The 27,463-nt window shown below is 39.9% G+C and overlaps 1 protein-coding gene across 6 annotated transcripts; it reads right to left on the bottom strand.

The window, feature by feature from the left end:
• Positions 1-3,933: 3,933 nt before the first annotated feature.
• Positions 3,934-25,880, bottom strand: ZC3H14 (zinc finger CCCH-type containing 14). 6 transcript variants are annotated; one of them, XM_041398088.1, is made up of 18 exons: positions 25,748-25,880; positions 24,950-24,992; positions 21,743-21,857; positions 18,752-18,792; positions 18,411-18,606; positions 17,650-18,070; positions 16,021-16,181; positions 14,850-14,950; positions 14,023-14,178; positions 12,519-12,593; positions 11,934-12,090; positions 10,199-10,422; positions 7,920-8,040; positions 6,849-6,985; positions 6,198-6,242; positions 5,754-5,848; positions 4,809-4,915; positions 3,934-4,206 (listed from the first exon to the last, which is right to left on the bottom strand). In XM_041398088.1, exons 1-18 carry the CDS (start codon positions 25,781-25,783, stop codon positions 4,200-4,202), a joined length of 2,238 nt encoding a protein of 745 aa, XP_041254022.1. In that variant the 5' UTR covers positions 25,784-25,880; the 3' UTR covers positions 3,934-4,199. The 6 variants fall into 6 exon arrangements, with proteins under 6 accessions (XP_041254022.1, XP_041254033.1, XP_041254050.1 ...); XM_041398099.1 differs by having other exon boundaries at positions 6,198-6,239; XM_041398116.1 differs by lacking the exon at positions 6,198-6,242.
• Positions 25,881-27,463: the final 1,583 nt, after the last annotated feature.

Here is a 27,463-nt window from a genome sequence, read left to right as displayed (position 1 = left end):
GGCAGAAGAAAGGAAAGCAGAGAAAGGAACATTCAAAAATAGGCAAAGGCTAGTTTTGACAGAAAATAGAAAGAAGTGACATGGGTGGTGGTGAGTGGCAAACATCTTCTTTCAAGTGGGAAGCATTCAGTGGCTGCTTGGGAAGTGTAAGCACTGGAGAGCAGCAGAGTGCTCAAGGAATGGCTGCAGGCAACTTTGGTTGCTCTGTTTTTGGGAAGATGCAGCCACTCCCACTCACCGCTGTCTGCACTCCTGTACCTGTGGGACACCTGGTCGGAGCTGAGGTGCAGCAGCAAACAGCAGGTTACCCACAGCTGCAGTGGGTGCCGTGGAACAAAGAAAGTGCTATTGAGACAGAAGTGCTCTGTAGTACTGAGAGCTCAGGGAAAAGAGTTGAAGGATGTATTTTAAAAGGTTACTTATCTTTCCACCTAAACCAAACATGGATTGTTTTAATAGGCCTCTTCTGAAATTGTTCTTCAACAAAAAATATTAAACCAAAGAAATATTATACTTCAAAAAACTCTTCTTAACCAAGATGTCACAATTACTGCCTCTTGTTTCTTTCCTATTCAGCAGTTCTTGATTCTGTTCCCAGGCATTCACAACATTTAAGGTGACAGACATGAAAGCTGTGGGCTTTTACATTTAACTTAAGGTGTGACAGCCAGAGGAATCTGCAGAGGGTGGTTCAGATCCTCCTTGAGCCAAATTTTCCTTCAGCGGTTGGATGCCATGGGCCTTCAAATATATAGGAAGTCAGGTGAATGTAATTAGACCCAACAAATACATCTGAGTATATAAATCAGTATATATCAGAGAAATAAATCAGTATAAAATTCTTGACTTTATCCCATAGTAAACCATTACTAAAAAATGAAATAATTGTGGTAAACTTTATGTAAAAAAACAATCCAAACTCATTATAGGTGCTGGTTAGACAACTGGATTTATTTGTAGCAACTCTTTGTAAGAAACACAAAATTTGTGCATGAATAGCAGGACTGATCCTTCTCCACTTGCAAGAAGGCAGTTGAGTTTGGGACACGAGAGGCAGGATGATGTTCCTATTGCTTGGTATGTTTGGATTTCTCTTCCAGAAGCCAAAATAGGTGTTTCCTTAGTTGCTGTTTGTGGGATACCTTCAAGACCCTGCAAAGTGATTTTGCCCTTTGCAGGACCCTATCTTGCTTAGTTTGGGCACTGATGTCATGTGTTTTATTGAAAAACAGAAAGAAACCAAAAACTCAAATGTTTTTGTTTTCTAATGATATCCCCCAAAGTACTGTCACGTTTGTTCCAGTGATGTGAAGATCCGTGTGACTCTCACTGTTTGTAAAGGAAAGCAGGTTGTACCCACTCAACTACTAAGTGGCACCCACATCGTGGGTGTGTTAAACCAGAGGATTAAGGCCAGTTGTGCTTTACCAGTTTTCTAAGATGAAGGGACAATTGCTATTGTCCCATTGTGAGTGGTGCTGCAGAGCTCAGAAAGCTGGTGCTGCTCTCAGTGGGGCTGAGGAAGAAGACAAGGCCATAAGAATAAAATATAAATTATTGCAACAAGCATTGCACTGGTGGGTTCTGAAAAAGGGCTGTAGTAGAGGGGTATTTTAGTTTCAGTCCTCTGCAGGATTGTAAGCCTTTAGGGTAAACAGAGACATGTTTATGTAATATCCTCCATTATTCCTTCATTAGCTTTGGCTCTTACTACTGCCTCCTTCCCATAGAAGCCCCTATCCCAGCTCCCCCCTCCCAGCCACCAAATAAGTTTATTTTTCCAATATAGTGGCTGAAAGGGCCAACTTTAACCACAGATTTGCTGTTGCTGTGGTCATTTGTAATGGCCAAAGCCACTCCCAAGCATTCTGTTGCTGAAATTAATTTTCTATTAATTTAATTACAAATTCTTGAGATGGGGGAGAAGGAGGGGTGGATCTTTCCATGCAATGGGACTGGAAGTGGTACTGCCATAAAACCATGATTTTTTCAATCATCAGTTGCACCCAGGACATGTGTGACACTGTATTCTTTTGGAATCCAGTAAATATCCTTTCTAAAGGAACTCCAGGCATGAACACAGACACACATTGCATGAAATAAAAATGGTTTCCTGTACTTTGTGAAATGTTGGTGCTGTTGGGTAGTACTTTACACATTTCTGGTCTGTTTTTCCTTTTCTTGCTACTATGTGCCCTGGTGTTGTGGTTTTAGGTGCAAAATAGCTTGTTTGTTTTTTGTTTGTTTTTTTTTTTTAGCAGTATCTGGTAATTAGCTTAATTTCTGCTTTTTAGTTCAGTTATAGGTATACAGGATAAAGTAATGGAAAAGCTGCATTACTGATCTGTGAAGCAAGCTAAGGCATTTTAAATGTAAAATTCCATATTAGAATACACTCAAGCCCAAAATGGTAACTTGAAAATGTAACAAACTAATTGCATCAGAACCATTTCCTGTAAAAAAAAAATGCAGTTTTAGCTTTGTAGCTTGATTTGTTCACTGTTTTTAGCAGAGGAAAAGCTTTTCTCACACTGAACACTGAGCAATTGGTGATAGCCCAGCACAGCAGTGGAAATGCACCAATGGAGGTGGTCCTGGTCTTCTGCTGCCCTTACAAATTCTTGTCTCCTCATCTCACATGGAAAATAGTTTAATGGTGGCAGCTATTTCTGCAAGGGACAGCTAATGAAGACATTGGGAAATCCTGTAGAAAAATAATGTTCTTGCAGTCTTTCATCTGGAAACCCATTCCAGCTGTGCTCTGTGCAACACCAGAGCACATTCTCTCCTCTCCAGCCCCCTGTCAGGTCATCTTACAAAAATATTTTACTGTAGTTCTTTAAGCTTAAAATGCAGTTGTCTGTTCAGATTTGTTGTTTCATTATGGAGTGTGTCAGATAATCCCTCTTACTTTAACAAAAAAAAAAAAAAAAAAAGAAAAAAAAAAAGGTATTTTAAACTAGTCCAAAGGTATGGTCATATATTATATGGATCATGGGTTTAAGTGTTCTCCATTTTGGTTTCCACCATGAACATCTAATTCCTGTAACAATGTTGTATGTTTATTTAAAGTATATATATATATAAATTAAATGTCAGATTTTTGCATTAATTAAGATTTTTTAAAATTTGAATATGAACTTTGAGTACTTTATTTAAAAAAAATTAAAAATACTTTTCCTGGAGTGTTAAGTTTCAGAATTCAAGACTATATTTGTCAAATTTAAGTTTAAAATATGTAGCTATCATTGTTTTCTGATATTGAATGTAAATATTTGTAAAAAGAAATTCTTTTGTATATTTTTGTGAAAATGTAGTTCCCCAAAATATAAAAAAGATTTAATAAAAAAGTGCATTTATGTTACTGTTCAACACTTTTCATCATTTTAATACCACTTAACTGTATTTATGGGCATGTGTGTTCATTATTTTTTTGCCATATAAGTCACAGGAACTTTCTTGAAGGGGAAAACCAGTGTACTCAGGAAAGAGCAGGAAAAAAGAACTCCTTAGAAGTTCAAAAGTACTTTTTCTTCTGGGTATAAACAGAGACATCTCAGAGTATCTATTTTCAAGTGAAGTGGCAATTCATAGGCTTTTTTAAGTGGAGAACAGTATCAGTAATTCTTTAATTGTTCTGGCTTATGAAGCTGTTTGTTTTCCCTGTCTTTTTGTCCTCATTTTAGAGAGCAGGACTGTGACGACCACTGCACTAGAACAACACCCAAAAGACAAAGCATCTGTCTTTACCCAGCCCCTGGGTGCTGTGACAGCAGTGCAGCCAGGTGCACTGTACCAAACACTTGGACAAAAAGTACTTCCAGTATGATCCCAACACAGGAATAAGCTTTCTAAGTGCTTCTGCTGCCATACTTTATTCTTCAACACACCAACCCTTAAACAAGGAACACTACCCAAACAGAACACAAAATGTGCTTTGAAGGTTTTTAATGGAACTTAAAGCAAAACTTTTCTTACACAGATGCTTTTTTCTTACAGTGTAAAAAAAATGTAAAATTGTCCAAACTTACAAACTTGGAAAATTAGAGACATTTCAAGTATGCAATCAACCTCGTTTTATGAAAACAATGTATATTCAAAGTCCAAAATGTATGAGTCTTTCCTGCTGTCCTGGTGGTTGATCCTCCTGTCCTCTACTGCCCAGAGGAGGCAAAGCTCAGTCCCAGGTTGTATCCTATTCATTCACTGAGGAGGAAGAAAAAACCAATTCCATAAGAAGCAATTCTACCCCTCTGTAAAGATGATTAGAGAACTGCTCTGTGCCCTACGCCTGTAATGGTTAAAACCTTTGCAGAGGGGATTGGATCATTAAATCACATGAGCGTTATGGCAGGCGCATAGCTGCAGCTTTGGGAAGTCTGCTACTGGTTTATGAAATCACAGGAAGGTGCCAGGAAGGAGCTGCCCTGCCAGAAACACTCAAAGAAAACAGCTGAACCTATTGTGGAAAAGACAGCTTAGACATAAGATAAAACAATGGTAAAAGGATTTTCAGCTTTATTCAAATACAACTCGGAAAACACCACCTGTCCAGGTCAGGATTCCAGTGACTGCACTATCTCAGCTGCAGGGCACTTGTTTATCAGGCTTCCATCACATTAGTTAATGTTTATACAACTACTACCAAACAGCACAGAGCTGTCTTTCAAAGAAAGCTGCCCATAAAGGGATATCTTTCTTCATACATCTTTGTTGTTCCTCACACACACATTACTTCTGTGAGTAAAACTACATTAGTAATGTCACAACACACCTTTTATTTTTCTTAGGTTTAGAGTATTTCTCACCTGGCTTGAGTTCGAGTCCATTTCAAGGCGTGGCGTGGAGGTACAGCAACACTGGGGTGGTAGAAAGTGCAGTCTGGTCTTGTACACTGTGTATTAAACCTACAATGCTAAAACCAAAAGTATTTCAGAAGAGGCTGCTCAGTGCTGGCTGCCTGAACTCCTGAACATGCTGAGCTGCACTGTGACCCTGGTATTGCTGTGTGACACATCTCACCTGCAGCTAGGCCAACAGCCAACCAGCTCAACCCAGTGAAAAAAATCCTTTTTAAGAAGTACCAACTATGAATTTCATGCTCCAAAACTGCCACTGCACTGACTGGTGGAAATTCCTTTGCTTGCAAGAGTTTACAGGGTTCAGCTTGAATTGATCTTTGCGTACAAGTTGGGAGCATGACACAGCATTACCTGAGGGGGGAGAAAAGCCAGAGTATCTGGCTAATACAGTATCTGAGCACGGGTATTTTGGCATTATTAGGGCTGGAAAGAGCACTACATTTCCTGGCATTAGATGCAGGGACACAATTCTATAGATGTACCCAAGTAACAGACTCCCGTAGTATAAAGATTACATTAATAAATTTTAGGGTAACTGGGCAATCTTTGAAGTTTTTGTATGTTGCAGCCTATCTGAAGGAAGAGTCAAGAGTCTTGAGACCTATTCCTTCCCAAAAGGCTCCTCTCTGCCCCCAGCATCCTGGCTGGGTATATTTTGAAGAGATATAGCCTGTTTGAAGCTCCCCAGCAGCAACTGGTAGAAAGATAACTTAAAAGTATAATTTTCCAAATTCCTTAAGTCACTACTTTTGTGTATTCTGCTTATAAGGCAAAGTTAAAATGTGAACAGTAATAGCAAAAAGTGTTAACTCCTAGTAACATTTCCTGTCCCAAAGTAGCATGTTTTAAGTCTCTTTCTAGAAAGGAAGGAAGATAGGAGATATATCTTACTTTTGGATGGTAAAATGGACACTCCATTTTCTTACAAGCTGGAAAAAACTTGCACAGCGGACTACTGGAGGGTATGGACAGTGTGGGCAGGGGTGCTAATAGTAGAAACAAAAAGAACAGGAAGTGAGTCTGGATCAGAATAAATTGCCTTTTTAAGACAGCTCTGCACAACCTTAAATGTATCAATCTTTCTGCTAGAATTTCCATTTTATAATACACCAAAATTCGGCAAGAAATATAAACAGCACTTCCCAATGCAGTTAGTAGATCCTGGAGTAAAACAAGGCTATCAGGTAATCATTTAACTTGGTTCTTCAACATTACAGGACAGGAAGTACCATGATCAAGGCAAAACTTCCAACAAATTACACAGAGATTCTGGTAGGCAGAGAATCTCAAATGTTAAATTTAGACAGCAGGAAGCCTGTTAGAGTTTCAACTGACCTGAGAAGCACAGGCACTGCACTTTCCAGGAATACAGAGGAGCTGCTGGAAATGATACAGGAGACAAGCACAATGTACTTGGTTTCTGGCAAGGTAACAAAACTGCACTGAACTGTGACTAGGGGCTAAATGACTTCCAAAAGACCATGCAGTAAAGGCCCTGCACCTCGGTGTGGTTCAAAGGCTCAGCAACACCACCCCGTACCAAACACAGCTACTGCCTTTTCCAAGTAACCTCACCCCAGAAGTCATCTCATCATTACACCAACTTCACTCCTACACTGGCATTAAAGAAAAAAATGTTCGAAGGCAGGAGCCTCTGTTTTCAGTGTGTGTCACAAGCCCTTGGTACAACATGTGTCCAGTTTAAGAAAAAAATTTGAGCAAAATTGCAGTGCTGGTTAATCCCTTCAGAGAAACAGACAACTTGTGCAAGTCACCAATTTAGCCTTGCACAGCCTTCATTTTTCTGGTACCAGATTTTGCAGTAACACTGGATTATTCTTCTCCATCTTGCATTAAGATTTGTAAGAATTTTTTTGCTTGAGTTTACCTAATTTATTTTTTTTATCCCTGTCAGTTTCTGTTTCCAAAAATACTATTGTCCCTTTAGCACTATCATTTAAAGCTCAAAAAACAAGATGTGCTCACCTAGTTTAGGAGATGGATGGGGTGTTCGTCGACTGGCGTGAGTGTAAGGACAATCTGGCTTAGTGCACTTCGCATCGTATTTACAGTTTGGATGGATGAACAGACATTTATCAGCAAATTTGCAGTTAGGAAAAACTCTAAGGAAAAAGAAATTGAGTCAAAAGCTCATACTTGGAGCAAAATCCCCAAACATCTGTTGCACATAAAAGCCAGAGTATCACAGAAAGCCAGAGGTGCAGCAGGGCTGGGGCACGCCTTGGTTCCTTCCCAAGTGGGGCACAGGGTGTAGTGCACAAGCTGTGCCCCCACACACCTGCACTCAGCTGCCCTTCTTGTACACCCCTCCTCCATGCAGTGAACAACTGAACCACCTCACTCTCAGAACAGTTTGGTCCCAAACTCCTTGGTGCAAGCCAGGACACATCCCTTTTACTGTGCAGCAGAGTGGCAAAAGGCAATTTGATATCAGACCTTCCCCAGAGAGAGGTGTAGTGTTCCCTAAGTAACATGATTTTCTCTGAAGAGTTTTATTTTGAATTTAGTTTCACCAGATTTTATAAGATAATTCAAATGTCCAAGTAACTGAAATTACCCAATCTGGTAAGAGTTACCTCAAAACAGGCACCGTTTTCCTGGACTGTTTCTGCTTATGGAAGAGAAGTCAAAGGCACAGGGCACATTCCAGAGTTCACCTTCTCTTTCAAATTTAAAACCCACAATCACAGCATTACTACATAATGATAACCTAATCCTCAAAAGCACTGTAACAGCTGGCAGAAGAAGGCCTATTCTTTTAAGATGCTAATTCCTGCATCTTCAAGCAACTCAGGAACAGCAGCCTGTACTCTAAACTAAAGCTTTCTTCTGCAAGGGTGCAGCAGCCATTCCTGTGTTCTGACACTTGGGAGAGGGGTGGAAAACAGGAGAAATAACAGTGTGATCATCTAGCTCCGATCCTGGCCTGACAGGTTTGTGCTGCCTTGGAATATTTACTGACACAGAGCGGAAGTTTGCAGCACTGGAATGAAAACCAAAATAGCATGTCAAGTGGATGAACTCTGTACTACTCACTTGCAAGGTAGTGTGGGGTGATGGTACACACATTCATCTCCATTTTTACAGGCAGGCCAGTACTTGCAGCGCTCCAGCACCTTCTCCTGCTTTTGTAGCATACTTAAGTCTTCCATTTCCACTGGATGGTAAGAAACAAGAAAAAAAACAACCCCAAGCTGGGACCTTTATGATTCTATATGCAACTTGGTGTAAACAATCTAGCATAATCAAAATCCACTGTACTTCTATTCTCTCTTAATCAAAAAAGTCATGACAGTAAAAGTTTATGTACATCATATTTTCTGAAGAAAATTTCCAAAACCATAAAGTGGAAAGTCATAATACTAGACTGACAGCTGCCTTTTGGAAGCTTGATCATAAAAGATCAAATTTGCACTGTTTACAAGCAAAATAAATCAGTTTTCTTTTTCAATCCAAACTGATTTAAAGATTTGGACAGACAAGGCAATGACCCCAACTGAACCTGAGTTATGACTGTTCTGCTGAGCCATGAGTTAATTCTAGCCATGCTTCTTTCTCCAAGATATTTTTTACTCTAGAAAATTATTTCAAGAGGTGAAAGTTAAAAATCAATTTTTATTATAATCAGATTTATTATTATGGGGGCATATACTGAAAAAGAACCACTTCTATGTAATTTGTTAAGACACTTCAGTTACCTGAACCCAGACTCTAATCCAAAAAGTATTTTAAGAAATTCTAAGCTGAAACATTCTACACCTTCAGTACCCTTACAGGAACATGGGACTTTGACTTTCTCCTATTTAAATTGCTTATAAAACCTTATTCTCCAAATTTAGACAATTGTACATATGTTGCTGTTGTCTTATTTCCTGAAATCTGCCTAAACCTTTGGCTTTTCAAAGTTTTCCAGCACTACCTAGACTTCCTTCTCTGATCCTACTGATGACACAAATTGCTCCAGCTTCATTCTGTGCTTAGCCTCATTTATGCTTTCTCCTTGCAAGCCACCAAAGCCAAATAATGCCATCCTGTTGTAGGACCACATTGGCTCATACAGATCACTTCCACATGGACCTGATTGTGTGTGAGCTTCAGACCCATCCCTGCAAATTCACAGGAATCCTTAACAGAGCTAGGACTGTGCTGGTAACAGCTTTGGTGAGGAGTCTGAGGCTACACACAGCAAAGCATGGATTTGCATGGAAGTACTGTAAGGACTGTTTCTCTGTGCTAGTAAAGTGTATGGATACACAACATTCCCTTAATCTTTAAGACAGTCTGACATGTGCAGTATTTCTGCAGCTAGGGAACTTAAAGGACATGGACTTAAAAGATCATTTGCTATGTTGCTCTCATAACTGCATTGCACATTTACAGCTGGATCCATGCAATTTAAGGGTTCTCAGTACAGCATCAAATAGTGTTCTTTATTTCATTCAGAAATTTGGATACACTGCTACTGCAGAAAATAAAGATCCTTATTTTCTTAAGAAAGCTAAGTAAACATGAATCCAAGCATGGTCCTCAGGCATGTATTCAACAGGCCTAAGACAAAGCAGTAATCTCTGTGTTTTTCATCACCAAGTCAGCATTCCAAACAATTCAAACATGTGGTTCAGCAAGCAATTTCCCATGTTATTCAAAAGAAATATAGAAAGAGAATACAGAAACCTTCATGTAAAATCACGCTCTGCTAAGTTCTGCTTTCAGGTGCTAACCACTGGACTCTATCAACACCTTACACTAACAGGCTCCTTCTGGTGTCACAACCCTCAAGAGAAACATTAATACCATCTGACATATTTTTAAAAGTTCAAGGCACGTCAGTGTGTGAACTGTAACATCACCTGTCCATCAGCACAGGGACAAATTATAACAGGTCAATCAGAAGAGCAGATTTATGGCAATGAAGACCAACTACATTTGCAAAAAACCAAAAAAACAAAAGAACAACAACAAAAAAGCCAAGCAGCAAAAAAAAAAAACCAAACCCAACCCAACCAGAAAAAAAAAAAACAAAACAAAACAAAAAAACCCAGACAAACAAACAAAAAAACACCTTAAAAAACCCAACCAAATCTTATCAATACTAAGATGTGTGGAGAACTACCATGTGCCATATTGTTCTAATATACCAAGACAAAGGCTTCTGAAGAGATGGTCCCACTAAGCTCCCACATTTCATTTGCCTCAAGAATTCTCTAATGTGAAGAATAAACACGACCACTTTGGTTTCTTAAGCATGATATATGCAGGAGGTGTAGCCATGCTCAAGCACAGCAAGGCTAGATCCTGTTGCTCAGTATAATTACCGTCACAGTTCTCCAGCTGCCTGGTTACAATTTGCATCTGCTGTGCTCGAAGACCTTTCAGTCCTTTGCCAGCACACATGTGCTGAGGAACTGGCTTTAATCCTTCCACTAGATACACGTCTTCCTCTTCCTGATCAGAGAGGTATCCTGGTGGACTGGGAACGCCATCCAGTGTCACAATGAACTTGGGACTAGCAGGTTTCTCTGGCTGTGCAAGCTGGTCTCTATCAAAGAAAACATAGCAAATTTACATTTTCTGACTCAAGAGGTTTGAGTGAATATGAGCTGTGGTAGTGAGTGAAAGTAGTACAAGTTTACCAATGGGGAGTCAAGCAGTAACAGACATCCTTTTATCAATTACTGGTAATGCACCCAGTTAGCAGTTTGACTTCTAGTCTCCCTGAGGCACTAATAAGAACTACAGCTCTCAGGTAACAAGTTCAGTTTGTTGCATTCTGCTCAACAGACAGATCCAAAAGCTTATTTACAAACAGGCATTCCCGTGGAATTTGCAGTTTTGAGGCAGAAAAAGAGAGCAAATAGCATTCTTGGAATTACAAACCTTTTAACACACCAAATACGTGTCTCCTCAAAATTACTGAAAAGCATGTTATGAAACAGTGGCGTAAAAGTTTTTAGAACTAGGATGAGAGAATCAAAATACTGCTACTAAGAACTTTGACACTCAGCCTGACTAGAAGGTCAGACACTAATAACCTAGTGTCCTGTATCTGACACTAGTCAGCATGGATAAGAAGGAGCATTAGAACAGGGAACACACACATTTTCTCCAGCCTTTCACCATCCCATCCATTTCACCTGAGGGATTTCCTGAATGACAGGTGATTCTTAAGTATTTGGAGGACTGTGGAGATCTCATCTTAGACAAAGAGCAATAGGATAAACTTTGCTTCCCTATGAAATGAGGCTAAAAGCAACTACACTGTAGAATGCCTTTAAGAGGACAGAAACCAGAATTTTCAGACTGAAGCAGTCAGAAACTGACCTATTCACATGAAAAAAGTTACCTCTCTCTTATAGCACAGTCACAGCTTTCAACTGTGATATTGCCAGGTTATCATTCTGGGTTTGTTTGCTCAGTGTTGGTTTTGTTTTCAATTAACACAGGTTGCTGAAAGCCACTCACAGAAAGGAAACACCAGCAGATTCTCAAGCACAGCAGCCCGTGTGATGAAGTTCATCATGCTGTTCAGAGTGGTTTTAACTTGTAACAGGTAGGACTATTTGTTACCTGGAACTTGGTTTGAAGCTGACATCAACTTTAAGCTTGTCCTGGTCAAACCCTCCAGTAAGGAGCCTTAAATCATGGTCCTGGCTTCACCACACTCAATACTATGTTAAAAGATGTTTCTTAAGAAATGTAATCCAAGGGTGAAACAGGTATAAAACTAAAGGCAATTCAAGCAAAATGATTACTTGACTAAGATTTCAGAAATCAGAACAGAAGGGCAGTATTTTTCAGTTCCTTCTTCTTTCTTGCAAATCAAAGACACACTCAAGCTACAGTTGACCCTAGGATTATTCTCCTAGAGAAGGATTCTTGTGAGGTTTTTTGCCCCTGCTTTTTTATTTCCGCTACTCAAAGTCAGTCCATTTAGCATGATTTCACTCCTCCTGACTGAACTGACAAAACACAACTCTGACCAAATGGCTCCATCTAAACCACAAACAAGCAATTTGACTAGCAAGCGTCCTAAATGAAGCAGCTTTTCACCGTGTCTGTATTAGACGTCCTGAGTGAACTCGCACTGCCTCTGGACCCTTCCTTCCCAACTGCTGATTCTGTGGTGCCGTCTCCTCTGATAACTTGGGCTTCTTCAGGATAAACGACCGAGTATCTGAGTGGACCAGAGACTCTGGGTCACAGTAGTCTGCATTGGGAGAAAAATTACATAGAAAAGAGTAAAATAAGTGGCAGTTGTACTTTTAACTTATAGCATATTTCTAATATCAATTTACATGGTTATTAAGCTAATCTTACTTTGTTTTAATTTCTTCCATTTTTACTTCCCTGTTAATTCCACAGAGGTGGATCAACAGAAGCCATAAGCCACATTAGGTCAGATCAGGAAATTTTAGAAGTGGAATGGCTATGCTGAAACAGCATTGAAGGGGATGCAACCCCCCTTGCCCTCCAAATCCATCATGCTCTGAACAGCTACTAATGTGATGCATTCATTCCTTAGAGATGGAGAAACTAGATAATTGTAGAAATCAGTATAATTAATTGAAAAGGAGTATCTTAACATTCAGTGGCCAGTAATATTAGATTTGAAAATAAAAGACCACAGGACTTAACCCTGAGACACTTGCAAGGCATCTTCAATCATAGGATCAATCTGAAGCCGACAAGAGAGCTCCTTTTGCTCAATTCCTAAAAAAAAACACCAATAAGAAGCATATTTTACAGCATGTTAACATGACACTGTAGATTAGAGAACTGAGACACACACTCTAATTCTTTTGATAAAAAAAAATCAACAACATTCACACTTTTAACATTTTTAAAAGCCATTCTCATTATTATGAACCCTTTTCTCATTGTTTCAGGAACAGTAACATGGCAAAATCAAAGTACTGTAGGACACTGCTCCTTCCCATAATCACTGCTCAGTACAAATGCAGCAACTTATGAAGGCCAAGTTCCTCCTCATTTGTAGAGGAGTTGGCCATTCAGAGAACACACACAGAGGAAAGCAACTAACAAGGGACTACTTTACAGTTTTCTTAAATGACCTGAAGCAGATCAGAGCAGCACTGTTCTACATTTGAGATATGGTTTAAAAAAATTATTTTTGCTTTCTGTAGATTTCCGAAGCAAGCTATCATTTCCATTTCAATGGCAAAAGAGTGAAAATATTTAGCACAATTATTTTCTGTGAATTAATTTAAAGGCTGATAAAGCTTTTTCTCACATACTTTACAGATAGAATTTCAGTGACTTTAGGGTGGCAGAAAGATTCCAAATACATCTATATTAGGAATAAGCAACTGCAAAAATATTTTTAAAATAATCAATGTTTACCATTCCTTTACAATGACCATAGGATGATGTAACAAAAATCTTACTCAAAACCAAATTTTATTCATTATTCAAATATCTAAACATTTAACAAGCATAAAATAAGTAGTTGTTATAGAAATATTTTTTCTTCTGCTTTACTTCTATGATTCCTTGTGACTAACAATCCTCCATCCTCTATAAGAAAACCATGCTGACTGCCTTTAAATATTTTGCCCTTTAGGAGATTCAAAACAGAAGTAAAAACCAAAGCTGACACAGCCTGGTATCAGCTGTCCTGTAAGAGCAAATAGAGTATTCTTATATTTAAACTGAAAAATAAAACAGCATAACCATTTGTGTGGAAATCATGTGTTGAAAGAATCTTTTAATATTTCATATGCTGAAAAATTGCTCTAAATACTCTAGAGTATCTTCACTCTCACTTAAGCATTGTGACAGAATTACTCCTACAAGATACTAAGGAAAATATGCAAAGGATGGGGAAAAGAAAAACTATCCAAATAGAAGTGCTTATGCAAAATTATTCTTCAGTGACATGCCACAATGCTGTAACATTCTTTGCTTACTGATTAACTCCTCTGAGACTGTCTGTGTGTGTGTTTGGACACATGTATCTATCTGACAGCCATGCTTCTGAAAGCTGCATGGTCTTCAGGGCAGTTCTGTATGCAACTTCTGATGCAAACTTAAAAATTAAAAGCATTCCTTTCCTTTTCTCTTCTCAGCTTGTAAAATGATATCCCCTAGTATAAATTCTTAAAGAATATTATCAGATAACCTTGAATTTCTTCAACCGTCTGCTCCTTTGACTCTTCTACTTGAAGCTGAGAACTTAGAACAGGCAGTCTGTTTTGCACATGAATTACTTCTAACTGTGATTCTTCTGGGCTAATTCGAGTTCTTGGTGCAACTGGAACAGTCTGTTTCTGTGGAACTTTAAACAGAGAAACAATGGCAAATCATTTACATACTACCCAATCACACAATAGTACTGTTTTTAGATATATTGTGCTAAAATAACTCTCACAAATTCCTACACACACACAAAATCCTAAGTCTGTCTTCACAAAAAGCATCTTTAGCTACCTGCAGAACTCCTACTGTTCAAGTATATTTGTGCATGTGCACAGAGCACCCTGAGTGGCACCTCGGAACACCTACTTGTAAGAAAAAACAGCATGAGAAGGATTAGAGTGACAACAGCAAAGTACTCATTCACCCACTTCTACATATAATTAATGTACTTTCTGATAGTTTTGAAATCACTTTTCATTCCATCTTTCATATAAATAATCGTGGATCAGCAATATGTCTCTTCATATGATGCTAGCTACCCTTTGCTGAAGTGCTTGCAAATAGAATACAAAAAATGGCAGCAGAATCATAGAATCACTTTGGTTCAAAAAGACCCTCTGCCTCGTTTATGTTTTCATGATTCATCACTGAACATCAATGTAACAAAACAGGACATGGTAAATCCCTCATGCATAACTGACTTGCTATTTAGCATTCTGTCTTATCTCTAAGTGTTTTCTTTAGCTTGGATTTATACAACAGAATTTGGAAATATTACAGATTAACACAAGCAAAATCAATGCTAATTACCAGTGGAATAATTGGTTGTCTTTGTAACTGATTCCTGTGCTTCAGATATTGCTTTCAGTATTAAATTCTTATTGGCCTGTTTTGAAGGTGGCAATGAAGGTCTAAAGGAAATAAAAAAAAAATTAATTGTACATAGATTCCACAGCAACTCTATCCACATTAAAGACAGTTGTTTCAACAGGTTAACACAGAAATAATATTAACAGAAATCATAATCTACAATTACTTTATCCAAAACAGTTTTCAGTTAATCTGCTCTCTCAGTGGATAGAGATCTACAAAATGCTCTAAAAAATGGAAGTCTATATGTGTGATTTCACCTCTCAAGCTGTTGTAAAACCATGCTACATATGAAAGGCACTCTCTGCCATTTATTTCTTCCCACCTCTGCCTACCACTTATCTCTTGCTATGTTTGTGCTGGCACCAACAATTATGCAGCCATCCTGAAAAATACGATCCAGCTGCATAATTAGAATGACTCTATCAAAAACATATTATTTGCAAAAAAAACGGCTTAAATCAGACCAATGTGCCATGGTACTGAAGATAAATACAGTGTATTAGCTTAAAATAAATCTTATACAAGCTAGCACTGCAGGTCAGTAGAACCACCTCTTCTCCAGGTTATATGTTCTTACTCTATTGTTAAAAATCAGATAGAAAAGATACTGACTCATGATACAGATACAAAAGATATTTTGACTAATGCCTGACATGTAGAGAGAATTAGGGAGCAAAAAAAACGAAAAACCTCTGAAGACTGTTTGAAAAGTTGAAATCACCTTAAAGAACAAGTGATAACTGGTCTGAAAACAATTCCTGAAAATAAATCAAATTGCTGAAAAATTATTTTACCACAATAAATACCTGGTCTGAAACATATCAACATTAATGTTCTTTTGCCAGTAAGCTTCACCCAAATAATGTAACAATTCACACTCCATTGCATCTTACAAGCAATAATGAAAAGAGGTCACAAAATCAAAGGCAAAAGGGTGGCATAAACAGCCATCTCATCCACAGAGTTGTCAGATAGTACAAAAAACATTAAAATGGTTTACTAAATTTTGTCTGTCAATTTTCGAAAGTGTAAACTTCCAAAGATTTTCCCCACTTCCAAAGTTTTCATTCATTATATTACTTCTTGAAAACTCAGAGATCTTCAGTACCTTCTTTCTGGCTTTGCAGGTACAGACACACTGCTGGAGATGCTTCCTGCTCGCAATCCATAGTCTTCCTCTTCCTCTTCATCTTCTCCATCATTGCAGAACTTTTTCACTTTGACTACCGAGCTTACAACAGGCAGCCGTCTCTTCCGGGAGCTTTCCTCCTACAATGTACAGAGGAGGCAAAACAGCTCATGTAGCATAAACCACCCATCAATGAGCCAGCAAAGAAAGCACTGCAATTCCACCTGGAGCCAGGAGATGGAGAACTTCCATTCCAGTTGGACAAGTGACTGCTCTGGATAATATGAAAATCAGACACATTTACACTGAAACATCTCACTGCAAATGTAACTGTAAACCACCCAAGGAAAAAAAAAAAAAAAAAAAAAAGAAAAAAATCTCTCAGGTACAGAAAAATTATCCAATGCCTACAGAAAACCAGGGTTTTCCAAAGAAATTTATAGTATTCTTCAAGACGAGTATGTTGAAAGTCTGAGAAAGTGAAATCAGTAAAAATTATTTTCTTCCTCTGTATGAATTCTAATTTCAGATAGGTGTAAGCATTCATTTTAAGCAAGGAAACTACATATTCCAAAGGATGCTAATTTTTACACACAGTCAGGATGGTCCAGTTTACATAGTGCAAGGTCCCTATTGTCTCTTCTGGACATTATTCGTGAAACAGTAACAGAAGAGAAGTATCACAAGACCTTTTTTGAACATTTCCAAGGAGAGATGTCCCTGACATTCATCAGTGATTTATGTACATGATGTAAATCACTACATTCTCATTTGCACTTCTCCATTCTCAAAAACTAAGGCACCAGCATGTATCTTTGTAAAGCATTCCAGATTTCCAAGCAAAATTCATTATACTTGATACAGAATTAAGTAGGGGCAAAGACAGAGAACTTTATGAGCAGCAATAAAAGTAGATGCACTTGCAATACAAGGTATGTAAAATACTTGCTTCATTACAACATTAGCAGTCACAACCATCTTCATTCCTCTCAAAAAAGGCTCTTCATTCATATGGGTAGTCTATCAGCTAGGACTACCACCCTGCCTGGCTTAGCTTGGCCTCCGAAGTACTTAGGCAGCAATCATCTTTTAGTTTGTCCTTGTCCAACATCCATCCCAAAGAATTCTTAACTGACATGGTCCTAAATAGAACAGTAGTAATAATCCTCATCATCAATGTATCTAGGCTAATAAACAGCATGCCAAAAATCCTGATTTACAAGATCGTGTATGTTGCAAAGCTGGGGAATACAAAGCACTTAGGGAAAATCAAGCTGATTCAATGATCTTAAGATCAGAATTATAATTTCTGATTCATCATAATCAGCTCAATAATATGCTAACCTGTTAGTCCAAGCCAATATGACATGAAGATGTACATAGTAATTAACTCTGAGATGCAGCAAGCTCTCAGATAATGATGTCAAATTATGCAATCTGTTTTTTTTTCATCCTTTGAGTGGACTCAAAAGGATGAAATCTCAAACCTACTGGTACCAGCGACAGAAGTCTTTTGATTTCTCTGAGGTCAAGATTTTACTGAAGCGTACACAGCAATTTAGGTTCCTAACAAGAACAAACTTTCACAATAGTTTAGGCTGTACCAACCTCACTGCCCACTTTATCAGCACCGAATTTGGAGGTGGGTCTGTGACCTGCTGCTAAGCTGCCAAATGCTTCTGGATTGCACAGCTGGCCCGTTTCCAAAGACCTGCAGCCTTGTGTGTCTAACTGGCGGCTCCCCTGCAAGCTGCCCTGTTGTGACAATCTGGGCACGTGAATGCTGCCATCTGCACCCCTGACAGCTGGTGGCCGGTAGATCTCAGCCGAGGGACGAGAGGAACCGTAAGTTACAGTCACAACAGGTTTCTTCCGTGACAAAGGATTCTCCTGCACAAAGTTTAGGTCTTCATCAATTAGATCATCTGGTTCAGGTTTAATGTCAATTACAGCTTCAGAAGGTGACAATTCCCTCAAAGGCTTGACTGTAGATGTTAAGCGGGATGCAGAACCATCTTCACAAGACTGCCTGATAAAAAAAGAAATCGCCAACTATTATCTGCAAGTCAAGTCCTGGAAAATGAGAACTGTCTTTTAATCAAACCGAGGAGGGAAGAATCATTATGGTATTACTGTTTATACAAATGCAACACAATGATATCTTTCAGTTTGGTTAATTAATCTAGGCCCATATGTTGCTTAAAGAACTAAGTTCTAATTTAATGGTTTTTGTACAACAAATTGCAGCTATGCTTCATTCTTCAAAAATACTTTTATCTTTCCAAGTGTCTGTACTCTTCAGAATGGCTACTACACTCACACAACTACTGATGTCTGAAGGTGTGTTAGAAAGTAGCCAGCAGCCTTACCTGGAAGCAGTGCTCCTCTGCTCCTGTGAGCTGGTTGAAACTCTGGAGTCATTTCTTTCAGTCCGAGTGCTTGTCACTGCAAGAGGAGGCAAGATATCCTCCCGCCTCCTCTCATCACTCACACATGAGCTGCTTTTGCTGGAAGGCAGGTTGCTCTCAAAGATACTAGATTCTGAAGATTTTACACTGGTTGGTTCTGTGGAGACAGGTACCTTTCACTTTTACATTAAACCATATAAAAAATTAACGAAACAGCCAAGATATTTTTGCAACTCAGACATATAACACTACACAGAAAAAATAAGCCTCCCCTTCACTCAAAATTTAATTTTCCTACTTACCAGTAGTCACAGATCGCAGCTTATCCAAAACACCATGGAGCCTAAAATAGACAGCAGACAAGGAAGGAAGCAAAAGAGAATAAAGAGGAATAAAACACTTTAACTTACATTCAAACTAATAAAGATAGAGCTATCTATCTAGAGATAGACAGAAACTAATAATTTCTTGGAAACCCCCTGCCTTTCCACCCTTAAGACTTCACTTTCCATCAACCAGAGTATGTTTAACCTCAAAAGGGAGGCTTAAAGTACCTTGCCTCTAGTATGTCTTGCACATGCAGGCAGAGTATTCATCACATCATCCACTTTTGGCATTTAGTTGGTTGACATAATCAAAGCCAATACTATCCACCTTTCACTACAATCAATGGAGTTAAGTATCAAAAAGACTGATTCAAAAAACCTAACTTAGAAGCCTAAAGCATAGCTTAAAATTTTACTTTGTATATGAAACTTTAATTACACAGCAGAGTTAAACACAATTTTAAGTACAAACTCAAGCAGTATGTAACTCATAGTATGTAAGATTCTCAGGATTCTTCCAGCATGCTCTGTATACACCAACAATACTCTGTGAGATGTGCTGGTGAGCAAAAATATCTCAGCAAAGTACCAAATTTGCCCTTTGACTGTGAAAAAGGCACTAAGCTGAAGGAACACAGAAAATAATGTGGCTTTAATACAATAAAGCTGCTCAAATATAAACACATATTACAGAGAGAAGAAAGAAAAAAACCCTAACACTTAAACTCGTATCTTACTTGGAATTCAAACCTGATAATGGGAAAGTTGATAATTTTGGCTGAATATCAGAAATTAGCTAAGGGACAAGAACACATTGAAAAGAGTGCATGTGGGTATAATGAAGGCTTATACTTGTTCTTCTGTGAGCTTTCACTAGAACACTTGTCAGCTGAGCTCTGGTGATGCAGATCAGTTTTCATACTGACCTCAGAATAACTGAGCTGACACTTGGTTCAGAGTAAGAAGTAGTGGCCAACTAGCAGGATTGCCAGGTTCGTCACAATTGCTGTAAAACTTCTGCCAGAAGGCCCAAAAATTATCAGCTACAGAGACAAACCAAGGAAGGCGGATCTTGCTGAGTACTGTATTTAACCAACATTTAAGAACATACACATTCTGGGCTGGACTTTAGAAGAAGTAAAAGCATATAAAATTCCCAGCTACAATGCTACGTAACACTTTCCACCAGTCCCCTTACAGCTTATTCACAGGTTTCATCTTGTCATCTGTTCCATCCTTCTTTTAACCACTGTCTACTTTGGTACCTGATAGAGCGCTCGTAACACTGAGTTTGTATTTTTATATATATGTATATGTGTGTGTGTGTGCATATATATATAAAATGAGAATACTGACTTAGGGTTAAAACAGTCACTATGTTTAAAATTTAAGCAGGTGTCAAAACCAGCTGGTGGTATAATATGTGCATATAGTCAACACATAATTTTAAATATAAATATATAAAATGATCTTGGTTTCTTTGCTGAAATTTGCTTTCTCTACATATTTCTTGTTTTTTCAATAAAGTTTTAATTTCATTTACAAAGCCCTGAAAGTGTTTTCTGCTACACTATTTCTTACTATATATCAGGATTCAGTCAAAACCGTAGTACAGGAGCTACATCCTCATCCACTTGTAAACTTCACTGATTTGTCTGATTCCCAAAACTACTATGAGAAAGACAACTGCATGATTTCCTGATACACTGAAACCCAAAAGCTTCAGCTAGGCAGGCAACAAGAGGCAGCAAAGAAACGCCTGTGCAGTTTTCAAAAAAGAGGTCCATGTTTAAATGTACTCCTCTATTATATTTTTGACAAATGCCAGGAGAAAAATGAAACCTGTGCAAGTAAAATCAAGCTATATCCACACAAGTTACATTATCACCTCGAAATCCATCAGTTTAAATAGCTAATAAAGTGAATTGTAATAGCTGGAACTATTTTTCATTTTTTGTCAGTATTTACAATTTGATAATATAGCCAACTTCTAAAATGTTTCTCTCTGCTATTCAATAACAGAAAAGCTCCTGGGAAGTAATTACATAGAAGAAATATTGGAAGTGAATGTAAACTGTCAGTATAAAGATGTCAAAGAAAGCAAACTGAAAAAGAGAAAAAATTGTGGTATTTTTCTCAGCTATACAAAACAAAAGAACGTTCCTTAAAGCTCTATTAGGTAGGAGATTCAGAAAGAAGATTAAATTTAAAAAATACACAGCTCTGAAAGCAACAAAATCTCTAGAGTCAAATGTCTGAAATGTGGATTTATTTACAGGTTTCTACTGTAAAACAAATTCAGTATTAGAAAATGCATGAGAAATATAATAGCTAAATTTGTCATGCAGCATGGAATAAATGAATCTACGTTGTCAGGAGCTGACAGCAGAGTTGAAGTGTTGCTAACTTGTCCTGTTCACAGTAATTCTGAGGTTCTACTTTTGATTTTTGGAGTTGGATGATGGTAATAAATAAATAGCCTGAGAGGTGGGAATACCTAAGCATTTGGTGCTAAGCCTTGTCAAAGACAGTACACAGAATTAGATCCACTGCTCATCTGCCCTGATATAGTAATTGCCACGCACAGCAACCTGAAGCACTGTTAGCATAAAGGCAAACAGATTGGTCCTTCACATCTAACTGCAGTGAACAATGCTCTCATGCTCACGGGGGCTTTTGCAGGAATAATTTTAAGTCAACATTCAGCCCCCACTTATCTGAGCACATTATTTACAAATCTGACTGGCTTATAAACAAATGTGTCCTCCAGTCCTTTGCCATCTACCGCCTCAAAAGCCTAACTGCTGACAGACTAAAACTAATGTACTTAGTAGACATGCGAAGTAGAGGTTTTTATTAATGCACATTACATAATGGGAAAATAACTTTTTAAAATGTCAGGTGTCACTTATAGAAAGCAGTCCTGCAGTACTGATAAGAAGTGCAACAAGTCGCTTGCAAACATACCAGACAGTAAACCTGACAGTATTGTTTCCAAGGAAAAGGGAGAGATCTTCTGTCATCTGCTCTTGACTCTTCTTATTGGCCACCATAACCATAATATAATCAGGGAGTTCTTCATCTAACAGAAAGAGAAATACGTTGCTTTAAAGTATAATAAATCATGGAAGACATAGCCAACATCTTTAAACAAGTAACTATCTTCTTTCTGTCTTACTATAAAGACTGTGCAGGCAGAGGATTAGGTAAGCAAATTAACAAGGCGTCCATTTCCTCTGAGGTTCAATACAAGTCTCATTTACAAGCAAGGAATAAAAGATCATCTACTTCACAAGAGCATAAGCTGGATATCAGTGTATTTAAAAATGGAGTAAATAGAATAGAAAGAAGGACAAAATAAAAGAAAGCCACTCTGCTGTCTATATTCTTTTTCTTGAATACTAACAAACATCTACAATATTTATCACTTCAAATATTGCCAAATACAGCACCTCATCCTTGTCAATTTCCTTTAGTTACAAAAACTAAACAAAGAAATATCCATCTCTGTGCATATTGTTCATATGTGCATTGAACAAATCAAATCTGTATTAACTTCCAGATTTTCTACCAACAAAAATAAAACAAATCCCAGCAACTCAAGACTGAATTTTTACTCTGTAATGCATGCAATTCCATACACAGTGAGAAACCCATTCCCTTGCATACAAGGCACTCCCACTCCTCAGAATGCATAGGAAGGTGCTTAGGACCCAACATTACCACATTAAGGGGTGAGGGAGTTTGGTGTTTGGCATTTCCCTCTGGCCTAGCTCTGGCCTCTGCTGAAGGACTGACTGCCACAATTGTTGCTCAAAGGCATTAGTTGTGCTTCTTGAGCACTGACTTCAATTTAGTTTAATCAAACGTCTCATGCTCTCCAAATCCACTCCATGGCATGACGTGAACATAACAACAGTAAGTGCAAACAGCTGGGAAATACCTCAAATTATGAATCTGAATCAAGGCACTAGTACAGCTGTGCTTATTGAATCAAGCTAAGACAGTACACAACACTAAAAAGACCTAAAAAATGAAAAATAGAAATCAGAATCCAAATGAAAGGAATTGCCTTTCTTCTATATCTACGTGCACTGTAAATAATTTATCTCCCCCCTAGAGTACAAAAATACCATTCACACACTGTACCTGCACTACCACTACTCAGTTGGCCAAACAAACCCATTCTGAGCTTAAACCTTCACATGATAAGCTCTTCAGGTGGTTCAACACATGATAAAGTAAAGAAGACATTTTAAGTACAGAGAAAAGCATAAGTTAGCACAATTACCTGTAACAGTATGATTGAAGAAGGAAATAAACTTTCTTAGTAACTGTAGAAACTTTCTTAGTAACTTAGTTGGCTTATGCCAGCTTTAACTGCATGTGGAACTATTGCCTTTTAATAAATTTCCTAGCTGATGAGTAATTAACTGACTCATCTTGCTTCAAATAGATGAATATTTCCTTTGTAAGCACTACACAACAAGTAAGTTTCAAAATATCTTCTTGTAGAAGACTTTTCAAGACAAAAGAATTAGCAGTTACAGAAAGAAACAAAAGCATGGTTCTTGTGCAGAGGTTAGAATGAGGGAGAACCAACTTTTCACTGGTTACCAGAAAGAACAAATGGAGAGTTTTTGAAAAAGATTACTTGAAAAGTTGTCCAAAATACTCTAGTCAAGAAAAGAAACCTGAAAAATCACAGAAATTTGGAAACAGTGGCTTGAAAAGAAAAAAGAGGCCAAGGCAAGACAGACTTAGCAATAAAGAACACAAAGGTATTTAAAGAAGTTCAGAAGGTGAATGAGAAGAAACTGCAGACATTGTCTGCTGATCATGGGAATACAGGAAACCTGTCCTCTGAATACAGAGACAGAAGGCAAACAAAGAAAGAACAGTCACAGCTGGAATCAAATATGGCTAGTATTCTACCAGCATCTTAGTATCAGAGATGAGAACAACTTTTATTTCAGAAATACAGGAGAAAGCAAGAATCACGGACTGAGAAACTGAAACCTGGAATGATGGTAAAAACCCCAAACAATCAAACAACAAAAAATTAATTATTTAAAGACAAGCTTTGAGATGGTGAAAAAGATGATTTTACAATTAAAAAGTTCTAAATACAGTTCCTAGGCACCGAGTTCAGAATGTCATCTCATAGGCCACTCCCTTCTATGGAGCCAATACATTTTTCCATAAATACAATGCCTCCCTTGAAATAGGAAAGAAGATGAATTTGAGTTCAAGCGAACTTTGAACTTGGCTCTGCAACTCACAGGATCACTAAATTATGTTTTCCATTACTTTTCTTCACCTGAAATCCAAGAAGCATCACAGACAACAACAATGCAGTTCCAGGACTGAGGTATTTTGTTTCCAACAGAATGCTGTGTTAAGTTACCAACTTCTACTGCTGCAGAAAACAGTATTGCACTTCTGAAGTGCCATATCCATTTCCTCCCAGGTTCAGAAAAAACAAACACACACCGCAGATGTTCACATGGCTCACCCTGACTGCCACAAACCAAAATAAGATCTCCCCCTGCCTCTAAGATTCAGATACATGTCTTTCATCATCATTAGCTCAACGTAGCTCTTTCATTTTGAAGGTTTGTCCCACATAATGTTTCTGACCTGGCCTTTCAATTTCCTAAGCCACTCACTCATCTTTGTCCTCTCTCCTAATTTCAACAGATGTCTCACCCTGAATTAAAGAGCTGTTAAAAATATGCCTAAGAAGGACTGATTCCATCTCAGAGTGATCACAGCTAAACTGCTGCTGTATTTCCAAGGCTCTTGCTTCATATAATGTTTCTCCTAATGCTTCAAAGAAATTTCCTTAGATATTTACATCATGGTTTGCTTCCCTTTCAAACCCCTTCCCACCATTTCTAAAGGCGAAGACTATCAGACTGACTTAGTTGTTTTCTTTTAATTCTTCATATACTGATGTTCACATACTGCTTCCTCTTATGCTTAGACTGTAATATTTTCTGAAGTATGCCTCTTTCTTTCTTACTAGTCCAGCACTTCAGGTAATTTTTCTCATGCTTAAGGCTTCTGTATGCAGCAACACAGGTAATAGTAAGTTCCATTAGCTAAGCTGGGTTTTTTCCTACATAACAAAAATGATCTAGAGAAGATTGCTGAACACATGGCAAAACTTACCAACATAAGCCCCCAGCTCCTGTAACTTTCCTTTTATAGCACCCTAAAAAATAATGAAATATTATTTAAGGGATGGATCAACAAAGTATTTCTAACTGCAAAGAGGTGGGAGGCTTAGCAAAGTTTCTCTCGTTTACTGTTTCAACACATTGGTTTAACATGTTGAACTTCTATTCTCTACCGCTCAGGATAGGAACGCTCTAAGAGCGAGGGGTGACAGCAGAGTAACAGAACCTCACTCTCTGTACCGTATTTCCGATAGACCAGTTCCTGGCGCTACCATCCAACCTCCAAGTCCCAGCTGTCCTTTTTTAAGCAGAGACCACCCGGACTCATAAGGTGCAAAGAAAACGAATCTAAGTTGTTTTGATAAAAGGCAATTCCCAGCTCAGCAGGGAAACAGAAACCTGCCGGGATTTCCGAACTGTGACCGCCGAGTGGGAGCCGCTGACAGGCCCTGCCGGTACCGGGGGCTCCCACCCGGCCAAGCTGCGCGCCCCCCGGGCAGCCCCGGGGCCGGGCGGGCTCTGCGGGGCGACAGTGGCAGCCCCGGGACACAGACGGCACCTGGCAGCTGCCCGGCGGGGGCCAGGGGTGCCCCGACTCCGCTTCCCACAAAAACGACTCTCCTGCTCCCGCCCTCCCCGGGGAGTCCCGAGGCCGAAGGATCCCGCCGCCGGCAGCTGGGACGGGGGGGGCCGGCCGGAGCCCGGTGCCTCAGCCGCTGGGCCTGCCCCCACATGCGGGCCCGGCGTCCTGCCGCGGGCGGAGGGAGCGACCCGGCTGCTTCTGTCTCACCCGGATCTTGCGGCTGATCTCGGTGCCGATCTCCATGGCCGCGCCGAGCCTGCCCCGTCCCCCGCGGCCCAGGGCCCGGCTCCCACCGCCGCCCGCGCGGGTACCGAGCGCCGCTCGGGCACAGCTCGCGGCCTCCGCCAGCACCGCCCCCTGCCGGGCGGCGCCCGCACCGCGGCGGGAGCCGGGGGCGAGGGAAGGAGCGGCGGGGGGGCCGACCGGCGGGGGGGGGGGGGCGCCCGCACCGCGGCGGGAGCCGGGGGCGAGGGAAGGAGCGGCGGGCGGATCCACGGCTGAGCGGGCGCGGGCCGCGGGGCCTGCTCCTGACCGCCCGACGCAGAGCCGGCGTAACTCCGAATGCCAGAACCACAGCTGCGGGGTTATTTCAATATTAACGCTCTTTCTCGAGAACGACACAAATTGAATACTCTGTTATCTGTTAAAAAACAAATAAATCACGGTATAGCTATACACAAAATACTCAAGTAACTTTTAATGGCACGCTACAGCTATATAGGTTTTCTGGTGCCCACCAAAACCTCTTTATCGCCTCCTTTTCTCAGCAGGGCAGAAGAGAGAAAATATAATAAAAAGCCTCATGTGTTGAGACCAAAAACAGGAGGCCTCATTCATTTATTACAGTCATGGACAAAAGAAAGTTGGGGAAATTAGTTTAATTAATTAACAATCAAATCGGAGTAGCATAATGAGAAACAAACCCAAATCTTAAAACAGCTTCCCTGCACCGTTTCCTTCTTCCTGGGTTTAATTTTATTCCTGATTCCCTGCCTGTCTCTCCCCCACCACCAGGGAACAGGAACGGGGGTTACGATCAGTCCATCACCTCTTTTCTGGCACTGTTTCCTTCTCCCCTGCTCCCAGCAGAAGCAGCCTACCACACAGACACATACTCACTGCTGCAGTGTGAATCCTTTTCATGGGCTGCAGCTCCTCGCAAACTGCCTGGCCGCGGGTCCCTTCCACGGGGTACAGTCAGTCCTTCAGGAGCAGGCGGGTCCCCCACAGGGTCACTGCTCCTGGCAGCAAACCTGCTCCAGCGTGGGCTCATCTCTTCACAAGGCCACAGGTCCTGCCGGAAGCCAGCTCCAGCATGGGCTTCCCACACATCCACAGCCTCCAGGCATCCATGTGCTCCAGCGTGGGGTCTTCTGCGGGCTCCAGGTGGATCTCTGCCCCCTGTTGACTGCCATAGGATCCAGGGGCACAGCTGCCTCACCACGGTCTTCACCACGGGCTGCAGGGGAATCACAACTCCTGCCCCTCCTTCTGCACTGACCTTGGCTCCTGTAGAGCTGTTCCTATCATGTATTTTCATTCCTCTCTCTGGCTGAAATTTGCTTGTGTGCAACAACTTTTCTACCCTTCTTAAAAATGTCATCCCAGATGTGCTACCAGAGCCACTGATGGGCTTGGCCTTGGCCAGTGGAGGGTCCGTCCTGGAGCTGGCTGGCATTTTCTTTATCGGACGTAGAGGAAGCTTCCAGCAGCTTCTCACAGAAGTCACCCCTGTAGCCCCTCCACTGCCAAAACTGGCCACACACGCCCAGTACAAGCACCTCTTACTGCTACAAGGGATTAGTTGCAGAGGGAGGAAGAATTATGTGGAGACAAGCCTACATAATAGTAAGCAAAAAGGAAGTAATGTTTGAGGCAAACAATTTATCTTTTGCACCAATGCCCTGGATTCGCTTCAGCTGG

Source organism: Onychostruthus taczanowskii, unplaced genomic scaffold, assembly GCF_017590055.1.
Source record: "Onychostruthus taczanowskii isolate IOZ18803 unplaced genomic scaffold, ASM1759005v1 scaffold1, whole genome shotgun sequence".
In the NCBI taxonomy this organism is placed as follows: Eukaryota; Metazoa; Chordata; class Aves; order Passeriformes; family Passeridae; genus Onychostruthus; species Onychostruthus taczanowskii.
The sequence above is the reverse complement of the archived record's forward strand: the minus strand, read 5'-3'. Positions and strand labels throughout refer to the sequence as shown.